Source organism: Cryptomeria japonica, chromosome 4 (genome assembly GCF_030272615.1).
Source record: "Cryptomeria japonica chromosome 4, Sugi_1.0, whole genome shotgun sequence".
NCBI lineage: Eukaryota > Viridiplantae > Streptophyta > Pinopsida > Cupressales > Cupressaceae > Cryptomeria > Cryptomeria japonica.
Genome location: NC_081408.1, coordinates 764,317,163 through 764,329,058, shown reverse-complemented (window position 1 = coordinate 764,329,058; position 11,896 = coordinate 764,317,163). Strand labels below are relative to the sequence as shown.

The following is an 11,896-nucleotide window of genomic DNA, read 5'->3' as shown; positions in this document are numbered from 1 at the left end:
TTCATATATGGATTGTGTTATAGAAATGCTCATTATGACGGGAATGCGATCTTATGATGGATTAGGGGATTAAAATACTAGATAGTGTTTATTCTTGTAGGTAACACATGACACTTGCATTTGTTTAGTGGCACATAATCTTATTTGGAAATAGATAAGTGCTCTCTATTATAATCTTGCATATGAATATGAAAAGTAATCTTGATGAGTTGCAAAAGGTTGTGCTTAAGGAAATAAATTAGTTCCATATGTAGGAGAAGGTTAAATGCACTTAGATTAATGAAGTGTTGAGTGATTGATGAATAAAGAGTGGTTATCAAAAGTATTTGATTTGGTAGTTTCTAAAGGAATCTAAAAGGGCAAGTTATGTGATTAAATTATACCTAAGTGTTAATGATTCATTATAATTGCATGAGAAGTAAATGAATTGTTGGATAATAGAATATGATGTTCTAAGATGGATATATAATGTGTTAGGATTTTGTCAAGTAGTGGTGTTGAGATACCCTAGGGAATGGATTTGCATTGTATGAGTTTATATAGAAATTGTGTTAATAATTAAATGGTCATTTCGCTTGAGTAATATGGTTTCATGGTTATGTTCATGTTGATTCATGTAATCATGTAAATAGTTAATGATGCATTGATGACTAATGGTTGTAATGTTGCCTTCTAGATGTTAGTATTAGCATTGTAATGAAGATTAACTTAAAGAAAAAAAATCTCCCTTTTTAGCAGATTTTGGTTTATTTCTCTAGGGTATTTTGGCGGGCATTACATGATGACTTTGACCCTATCCAATCATCTAGGTTTATGATAATAGTGTTGTTTAACTAGCACAATTAATGGACATAATAGGAATCTGCTGGTAAATAGTCACAAGCTAAAGATTTACCATAAATGATCTTTTTTTTTTGCAGAACTACAAACATATGTCAAGAATTTTTCCTTAGAAGGCCTAACTACCATGGGTTTAACATTTATTCCTTAAGAGTCTTCAATAAGAAGTAAGAACGGAGATAGTTGAAAATAATAAATATCTCTTAGAAAAAAAGGGTTTATTGAAAACTAGAAATGGTGATCCTCCCTAGGAGATGGCTTAAAACAAAAAATAGCGACCTTCTCCCCATCTGAAATTTCTAGGTTTGGAGTGCCCTAGACTCTTGTTTTGATCATGAAATCTAGAGGCTCTAGTTTGCTCTTTCTAAGAGATCAGCCACAAAGTGCTCCTCTTTCAATGATTTTTTCATATCTGTAGTGGCCTTCCTTTAGCACTCCTAATAGATCCCAATTCTATATGACACTTGCATTCTCCTTAGATGTTGTCACCTCCCCACTCCAACTCTAAACAATCTAAGAATTCTTTCAAGTCATTTAGCTCTAAATGGTTCAAACTTTAGAATATATTTAATTAAAAATGTAACTTTTATGCAAGGTATGCATTTTCTTCTTACATTTTCTATTTTTCATCACCTGAGTTAAATATCACATCAGTTGTGCTATTTGTACCAAATGTCAATATCTTTTTTACACCTCATTATTTTGATGTTTAATGCAAAATATTTTGAGACTAGATACAAATATGTACTCTAATAAATACAAAGGAAAGAATGATTAGTTGCATGTGCCTCATCCTCATAGGTCACACATCATGTTTTTCTTTTTCTCCACCTTGTATTCTCTTTTGAAGGGACTTGTCTTGTAACAACTCCAATATTTTACCTTATACTTTCTAAGAACTTATATCTAATTCAAGATTTAGATATGTCATTTTCCTTCTTATTTTTTCTTTAGACCTTTCATGAGTAAATAATGTTTCCTTGATGGAATTGATATCTTTCTGCCTCATTTCCTCTAGGAGAAGATTGACCATGATATACTCAAGCACTTGCTTTGAAATATTACTTCTAATAGGCATTATTGGGTTGTCACATGAGTTTGGAAAAGAACACAAAACATCATGCATTGATCTACCTCTTCTATCTTTATGCCCATAGATTATAACTAGTTTACAATAATATCGAATGCATTAAGGTGCTTAGTAATAGAATCATCATCACCCATCCTCAAAGTGTACAAATTCTTCCACAAAATAGGGATTTATCTTGGTATAGGTTACCCAACATTTCATAGAGGGTTTTTATGGTAAATCTTCATAGAAATTCAATAGCATATTTTTCCAAGAAAAAGCACTTAAGGCTTCTTACCTTTCAATCCAACACTACCCAATCATTAAGTGACACTATAATTTGTTTGGACCTAGATACTATAGCCCACAAATCTTGATCTATGAGAAAATAGTCCATCTTGAGCATCCACAACTCAAATTGACAATTAGTTTTTCCATTTCTAGTTTGATGTGTTTTCTATCTCCTGTCTTCTATATGCATGCTCCAACTCAATCAAGATTAGTACAAAAAAACTTGTTCCTATCACCTAGGAACTAAGTTGATCAGATTTGATATCAAATGAAAGGAAGGTGAGGTAAAAATTGCTTCCTACATTTATTTAAGAGGAAAGTTGAACATAAAATTCTATCTAAAATAATTTGTAGGAGATTAACAAAAAAAGAAAACATTTTCCATAACATAATGATACATCCTAGGAAAACCCATTCAATAAAAATTCTAGCATGAAAAACCCATTCAGTAAAAAATCTAGCCTCAAAACTCTGAACTGATTTGATGTATCAGTCAATAACAAAACTATTTACATTATCATCCAAGCAAGGAGTCTTTAGGATATAATGCAAACACTAATCTAGATAAATGCACTGTTCTTAAAAAATACACTATACAAACTCCATTCCAAGTATCCAATAAATTAAATACTCAATACATAAAGGTGTCAAAAGGGAATCCCAAAACTATGGACAAGTAACATAGAAAAGTTGCTCCTAAATATCCTAGTCCATCTCCACCTAAGATGTGCTTGCTATTTTTCCTATAACTAGAGTCTACTCATGCAAAAATCACAATCAAACAAGAATTAATTCACCTAAGATCTCAACAAATGGCCAAGATTTGATATCAAATAAAAGGAATGCTACATAAACTTTGTAATATTAACCTATGAGGAAAGTAGTATAGTAAGGAAAATTATTTAGGCTTACACTATAACACATACAATAGATGATGCAATATTTATGTTGGGTAAGTAATTTTGGGGAAAAATAGCCTTTAAATCACAAACCAATGTATTATTAGTAAACTTAGCTAGAATACAATTAAGTTCAATCTTTCACAAGAGATCACACAAATATACAAATTTGGAGATATTTTGGTAGTATAATGGTACACGCAATATAATATGATAATACCTACATATTGAGCACTTAACATATAGGAAAAATCTAAATCCACAAACCATCAATGGCATCCAAAACCATGTGCTAAAAATCATTGGTTAGGTACCCAAATCTAGTTGCATAATCTAATGCCAAAAATAAGCTAACTAATGGTAAAATGAAACTTCGGTCACCAACTTTGGGCACTCAATTTGGTCTTATCTTCTATTTTGAAAGCATGCTCATGAAGATCTTACTAGCTAAAAGTTCCTCCTTGATTTTCTCCAAGTCCAAAATTAATTCCCTTTCATCTTGCTCTTTGTATAAAACCTCTTACACACCTCACAAGTTGTCATACTTGCATTTAGAAACTTCGATGAACTAAGTGAGGCTTACAATTACCAAAATTCAAACTACAAGTGACATAAAGCGTTGCTCCAAGTTGGATGGTCAAATATGTGGGTGTATAGATATATAATAAAATAATTGATAAATGTGATAATTAGGATTACAAGGTGTATGAAACCTATCCCAATAGCTTGCAAGTAGTTGAGTTATGGAGAAAACACAAACAAAACACATAGAAATGGAAGGAGATTATAGCCTATAGGCTAGGTATTAAAGTACAAGTTTGGTATGAGGTCTAAAAGGAGGAGGATGCAACAAAAGGATGGATAGATCTCTAGGAGCAGAGAAAGTGCCAAGGCAAGGCAATAGTGTGCCTCAATGGTATCCAAAATGATGCATTTGTTTTGTTCACCCAGAGCGTTATTGGAATATTTCTAAAGGATTGAATCTAGGAGGCTAGTGAATGTGGAAGAGAAGAAATCAAAGAAGTTATAGTAGAAGGTAATCATCCTAACTTTAGGACAAATTGTATGTACATTGCACACAAGCCTACACAAGCTAGAAGCACCAAATTTATGGAGGAGTTGCCATGAAAAGTGTATGATGGGATAAATGGTGAGTTGTTATATGAACTAGCCAAATAGGGGGTCATTATGAGGGCATGGAAATATAATGAGGAGGATTAGCCACAATATTTGAAAGGAGATATCCTCATAGAGGGCGAGGAAGAGAAGAGAATGTGGGCATAACTTTATTGCAAGCATTGAAGGAAGCACAAGATAGTGCATATGTAGGAGTCAACTACATCAATATAGAGGATGGGACTCATAAGTCTTGAATGAGAAAAATATGCAAATCAAAGAACATGATGATGTAGGACAAAGATGAGAAAATGAGACCTATATGTCCTATACTTGTGTGTTATGGAAGGCAACAAGTGGATCTAAGAGGAGAGAAGAATAGATGGTAGCAAGAGTACTGTGTAGACATGTCTCATTGGGGACATTGTGATATAGAAGAAGAGGCACAATGCTATTGCATAGAGGTATGCCAAGGAAGGCATAACAATGGTCAAACCAAAAGCAAATTAGGAAAAAAGAGCTAGGAAAAAGAGAAATATATCTTCCCTTAGTAGAAGGTAATCATCCCAATTTTGGAAGGGATAATACATACATTGTACATGAGCCTACACAAGCTAGAAGTGTAGAAGACATGGATGAGGAATCATCATGCAAAGTGTAGGATAGGATGAAGTGTGAGTTTTCATAGGAACTAGTTAAAGAGGTTGACATTGTGAGGGCATTGAAAGATAATGAATTAGCCACAATCCTTGAAAGGATAAGGTATCCTCATAGAGGGTGAGAAGAAAAGAGAATGTGGAAATAACTTAATTGTAGGCATTGGAGGAAGCACATGATAGTGCATGTGTAGGAGTTGACTATACCAATATAGAAGATGAGGCTCATAAGTCTTGAAGGAGAAAAAAAGTGTAAATACAGAGCACATGATGATATAGGAAAAATATGAGAAGATGAAGATGGGATCTATTATGTCCCATAGTCATGTATGCTATGCACGACCATAAGTGGATCTAAGAAGGAAGAATAAGTTAAGGTAGCAAGAATACTTTGTAGACATGTCTCTTTGGGAACATTATAATGTAGAAAAAAAGACATAATGCTATTGCATAGAAGTACCTCAAGGAAGCCACAACAAAATTCAAATTACAAGGGATTTGTATACCTTGATGGAAGAAGGACAAGTTTGAGAGAATGCAAATGTTTTATTAACCAATCAAGTTTAAGAATAAGTCAAGGCAGGCCTAGGCATATGAAAAATGTAAGTACCCAAAAAAAGGCTAAGACCATTTAGATAAATGGTTCGAGGTTGGTAGCAGGTTTACTTGTGAGCAATGGCTCATACGAGTTTGATATTTCAGACCAATATCTTGTAGGAGCCATAAACTAGGGCATGTGTGAGGGTTGCCTACGGTTGCCTAGGGAAGCCTAGTTCCAAGGAAGAAAGTGCAATGTTGAAATCACATAGAGAATGGGGACAGAAAGAAGAAGACATGCAAGCGATGGCGTGCGAATCCTTCCACATTAGATGGAGATCACATGCATGAATGAGTTTGGAATGAGGATAGATGAGTTTGCGACTAGATGCATGTGTGTACTGGGTAAAAAGCTTAATAGATCCGTAACAACGAGGTAGTGGTGCATGATGGCAGGATGGAAAGGATGAATAGACAAGCTCAGACAGTCAGTGGCCTTGAGATACAAACCAATAAGATAGATTTATAGCAGCTAGAATCTGTTCTTTGGGATTGGGTGCTAAAAGGGTCAACAAGGTTGATAAAGAACGTAGAGCCACAGGACAATTATTGCAGGCTATAGGCTGGTGAATTAAAGACAAGTGTGTTTGGGTGGTAGACGAATTGAGACTGGGATTTTTGAAATCTTGAGTGCCCATACAATTCAAGACAGGAGGCGAAGATTCAAATTTTTGGGTGTCGAGATTTCAGGGTCCTTATCAGGGGAAGGGTCCCATAGTAGTTGGGTAGCCAGATATGGCCAATCAAAATACATTGGTTCATAGTGTATTTTATAAGTCTATTTTAATTTGTTCATAATATATTTATGTCTAGAGGTATGTACAACGATATCAAAATGTCCGTAAACAATTTGATATGCAAATGACGGGTAAATGCATGAAATATGACATGTTTCAGCTTTTATGGAGGTGTTATTTTATTACTCCAAATAAAATAAAACTCTCGCCACTTGTCTCTTTGCATGCAGGAATTTAATAGATTTGTATTCTTGATGTTCAGTATTTTAGACGAACATTTATTTTACAGATGATTATCTTCTATTATAAGATATCTCTCGACATATTTTACATATATTTTTAAAATATAGATATACTAGTTATAAATCAATTTTATATTTATACATTATAGACAGATACTTTATGGTGGTCCCAAAACACTACCATTAGATAGTTCGAAATATTAAAAAAGAAATACTTATTGAAAGGCAACTTACTTGAGGATAGAAGAGGAGCTTCTTGTATAAAAGGGCATCTACTTACACGAGGACCTTTGTATGTAAGAGCAAATAACTTCTTGTATAAAAGGGCATAGTTCTTGTAGAAGTAGCCATGTCTTCATATTCATGACAATAACAATTTTTGCTGCATTTTGTACACTGTGTATCTGTTATGTGTGTGAGTAAGCATACATGCTTTCATTGGAATCCTTGAGCATTTGTCTGCATCTAATATAATAAACTATTTATATTATAACATCATTGTATTGACATTATTAATTATCATTTTTATGATATATTTATATTTAACTTTTTAAAAAAAATTTATATAATGAAAAATTAAAAAACATAATTAATATATATTTTAATCTTTTTATTTTTTCATTTTAATTGTTAAAATCTTTTATGATTGTTCGATTGCTTGTTCTTAGCTCAAGATTTTAACATATTAGGGGAAGAGCACTAGTTACTCCCTATGTTATATTTACTCTTCATTGGATTTTGCTAATTAAAAGCCCACTAAAAAATCATTTAGTGGGACAATAATCACCCATTTTCTTGAAAAAAAAAAGTTAGTAATTAAATCAATTGTGCAACTATATTGGTATGAATAGAGCGTGATTATTGGGACATTTGTGCATAAGTATTGGATCAATTGTGCAATTTCTTTGGTTGTCAAAGCGAACGAGTAATGGGACAATAGAGAATATGTTTCAGGCAACACTTTGAAATGAACACTCTTGACCCTTACAGATCCCACAACATTCGTCTTTACCACCCAAAAGCCGAGGAGACAATAGCTATAAGCGATTGAAACCCATATGAAAACAACAAAAAACAAAAATCATCGATATCCAATGTAAAATTTAGAAGCTTAGAGTACATCAAGTTAACTAAAATGATTATTGATGCTCTTCCGCTAATATTACTCTTATAAATCTTATTTTCGTTAATATAGATTTTGTATTTATTAAAATAGCCCTTGTAATGATGAGCTAGATATGTATGTTAAGCACACTTATGTCACATATCTTTGTGTAGATAATATTAAAGATTATAATTGTGCATAAAGAGGACCTAGGATCACAAGAAGGAATATGTTTGTTATACTTGGTATAAATTTGCCAAACCATTTTATAGATTTGAATTGCAAACCATTTGTCACCTAAATATGATGTAGTTGTGCCTTATAGATCATTGGAATGGGTCGAAAGGTTAAGGCCTTCAGCAATTGCTGCGATCTACAGATTGGTAGTTTCCATGTTTCTGAGTATCAGTTCCTTTCATTCTCCAACTCATTGATGTGTTCAAATTTTATGCAATTATCTAGACTGGGAGAATTATATTCTTTGTTACTTTTTTGAAAAGCAATCGTTACAATGTTAACAAAGTTTATGTAGGTTTGTGTTGTTCTTTGTCATTTTGCTTGCTCTAACGCTCTTGGGTGACTTTTCTGCCTGTTGATCTGCAAGAAAATTCTCTAGAGGAAGACAGAATTCCACCCTTTTTACAAGATTTCAGTATGGCCAGGGTAAAGACTGTTGCCAGAGCTAAACCCAATATTCTTCCTGAGCCTGAAAACCATCAAGAAGGGAAAGATAAAGATAAAGAAGAAGAGGCCAAGGCAGAGGAAGAAGAGGAGGTACAGGTGGAGGGAGAGGGAGAAGTACAGGTGGAGGGAAAGCTGGAGGTGGAGTTGGAAGAGGAAGAGGAAGAAGAAGATGACATTGCAAGCACAAGATCTGTGGGCCAAGGCCAGGAAAGCGTGGAACAGAGTAAGGATAATGGGGATACAGAGGAAGAAGAAGAGGAGGTACAGGTGGAGGGAGAGGGAGAGGGAGAGATGGAGGTGGAAGAGGAAGAGGAAGATGAGGCTGCAAGCACAAGTTCTGTGAGCCAAGGCCAGAAAAGCGTGGAACAGAGTAAGAATAATGTGGATGGATTTAGGGCCCAGCTGTCTCAAATGGGGCTAAGAATTGTGGATATCAGAGGAGATGGCAACTGTTTGTTCAGGGCTCTGTCAGATCAGCTGTGTGGTGACCAAGAATCATATGCAGAGTATCGTCAGAAAGTGGTGCAATACATGGTTAGCCATCCTGAAGAGTTTGCAGGTTTCCTCAGTGAAGGAGAAGCAGGGAGTTTTGAAGAATACTGTACAAAAATGTCACAAGATGCGGAATGGGGTGGTAATTTGGAGCTTCAGGCAGCTTCAATGGCCTTCTTCATGAATATTCGTGTCTACAGGTTTGATCAAGGACAAGTAGAAATTTCTGACATAAACAATTTTGAGACAGCAGGTACTCTCTTGTTGTCATATCATAATGGAACCCACTACAATAGCCTGCAGATCAAAGATTGTGATTCTTCTGAAGATGAAGAGAGAGCAGCTTACAGAACAGAAGAAAGAATGAAGGATTCGGAGGAGCATGATAATGATTCGGGGGAGTTAATTATGTTTGCACCAGGTTCTACAGGGGCCGATCTAATTGAACCTATGCTGCAACAGGTAGATGGTGATACAGCTGCTGCAGTAGATAAGATATTAAAAGAACTAACTTCAACAATGGATTCAGCCAAGAATGATGAAGGGGAGATTGAAGACCCACCCTATATAAACAATGATCCCCAAAGAAATTCAAGAAAAAGAAAAATACACCCAGATGAAAAGAAAGACTAGAAGGGTAATGAGGATAACAATAGCAACAGCAGCAAAGAAGGCTTAGGCTAATAAAAGCTGAAACCTTCTAAAATCAACTGGATGCAGAGCACCAAATAGCAAATTTGCTGGAAGCTCTTCTTGGCATTTGATGGAAGGCAGGGCTGATAGTACTCTATTTAATCCCTGCAACTTAACGGTGTTTGATTTGGCATATTCAAAGTTGCTAATGGAACTCACCTTTCATGCATTGAAAACAATTCTTGAATATGTTTTCATCTAAAACTTGATAATTTGTCAAGACATTCAAGTCCTTGTCTGTTCTATTTAGCATTTAAGGAGTTCTTAATCTGATTTATCCCATTAGATGAGAAGATCGAAACATTAAAAGGCGCCTAGTGCAGTAACATTCTGATTGTTGAAAATTTCTCCAAGATATTCAACTCCCTGCCGCTTCTATCTTGCAAGAAAAGAGATTTCACCATGTTATCTTCATTTACTTTTGATGTTCTGAATTTATCATTAATACAAAATCAAATGATATACATTGCTCTCTGTTTCTGTTTCTTCACCTTGAAATGATGTACATAGGTATTAAGAATTTGGCGACCTCGTTATCAAAACTTTTTGAATTTTTTTTTTTTTCAAAGATGCATATAACTTTTGGAAATGTTTATTAGTCCAGGCCTTATAGGCAGGAGACTAATGTTTTCAGTTTCATGAAATTATTTCTGTTTGGAGATTCGTGCCAGCAGAAATTAAACATTTATACTAGTTTGGAAGGTTCTAATTTATAAAATTTAATTTTTACAGATTTCTTTTTTTCTATTGGTTATTTTTAATTTTGTTAGGCTTTTTTTTCCTTTTTCAATTAAAATTTTTGAAAAAAATCTTCCAGTCAATAAATGCTAATTATTTTTCTTTTCTACATTATTAACCACAACAAATAGAATTTCTTCAAATTTGGACATCGTAGATATTTAATTTCTTTTACTACAAACTGCCCTTTTTAATTTCTCAGCACCATTGTGGACAACATGACATTCTTCTCTAATAGGAAATTAATGCACATTGTGTTGGCCTTGGTACTCATAAAGGGCTGGCACAAAAATATGGACATGTGATTTATAATGGAAATATACATTTTAAAAATATAATAGAAATTTAATAATTTAATATTTTTAAAATAAGTTTATATGGTTGATTTAAACATAAAGGGGTAAAAATATTATTAAACCCAGAAAACATTACAAAGCAAGGCCATTAAATGGCCCTATCAAGATCAACCAAGTGATCCAATTGATGAGACAAATCCGGGGGCAGATGGCCCCGATCCACCAAATTCCAGTCATGCATATGATCGGAAGCCCATTTAGCCAAGCAATCAGCCACACCATTCCATTCACGGGGAATATGGTTGAAAGTAACATGCTCCAAAGATGCACAGAGAGTGAGAATTTGTTCAACAATCAAGGCCAGCTGCCAGCTCACATTATCCATATACTGTCTTTTCAGTAAGTTCACCACAACCTGGGAGTCAGACTCACATATGATCCTTCGCCAACCCAACTGACTGGCCCGCTCCATAGCCACTAAAATAGCCTGAGCCTCCATAAGATTATTCGTATGAAGACCCTTATACTCAGAGAAAATAAACTGAACATCCCCAGAGCTATCTCGGCCCACACCTCCAATGCCAGCATGACCAGGATTACCACGAGAAGAGCCATCCGAGTTGATTTTTAGGACTCCCAGGTTGATTTAAATTTAGTACATATTGTGTTTAATTTTTGATAAAATAAAAATATAATTTTGTTTAATGGATTTCTATTGAGAGTTTAATCGTTTAATATTTTTTTGTTGTTGGGATGCATTATAATATAATTTATACATTAAATTATATTATTTTATATTTTTATTAAAATAATTTTTTAATATAAATTACATTATAATAAAATTTATATAATTTTAAATTATATTATATTTTATTTCTCTTGTATTCTTATCTCTCTCACCCTTTCTCTATTACAAACATAACATGAACTTTTAGTATTAGTCTAATTTTCTTCTTCATTTAAAGGTTTTATTTCAATTGTGTTTAGACCCCTATAAGTAGATGTAAAGTTAATTTGAAACTATTCCTTCTCTACTAAGATCTTTGTTGCAAACACCATTTGTTAAAGGGCCTACTAATTAAACTCATGTAGCACATAAATTTAGTTGTATTTGTGTGTGTATGTGTATGTGTACGTGTGTTGATATATATATATATATATACACACAAAGAGAGAGAGATTTATATCTATCTCCCCCTACTTCTTTATCCCTCTCTCCATCTCTATTACTCTATCTCTACTTCTTTTTGTTTGTCTTTCTCTCTATCTCTCCCTTTTCTCCCTCTCTCTAGATCTATCTCTTTATCACTCCATCTCCCCACCTCTCTCTCTCTCTCTCCCTCTTCCTCTATATCTCTCTATCTATTCTTCTCCATTTGTCCCACTTCTCTATCGATACCTTTGTTGCAAAAACATCATCATGGAAACCAAAAGACCTCAT

At 34.1% G+C, this 11,896-nt stretch overlaps 1 protein-coding gene across 2 annotated transcripts; it reads left to right on the top strand.

Moving 5' to 3' along the window:
- The first annotated feature begins 7,839 nt into the window (after positions 1–7,839).
- LOC131061629 (OVARIAN TUMOR DOMAIN-containing deubiquitinating enzyme 7) lies at positions 7,840–9,895 on the top strand. Of its 2 annotated transcripts, none has more exons than XM_057995417.2 (2): positions 7,840–7,935; positions 8,169–9,895. In XM_057995417.2, the coding sequence occupies exons 1-2, from the start codon at positions 7,887–7,889 to the stop codon at positions 9,359–9,361; spliced, it is 1,242 nt and encodes a 413-aa protein (XP_057851400.2). In that variant the 5' UTR covers positions 7,840–7,886; the 3' UTR covers positions 9,362–9,895. The 2 variants fall into 2 exon arrangements, with proteins under 2 accessions (XP_057851400.2, XP_057851399.2); XM_057995416.2 differs by having other exon boundaries at positions 7,857–7,935; positions 8,157–9,895.
- The last annotated feature ends 2,001 nt before the right edge of the window (positions 9,896–11,896 follow it).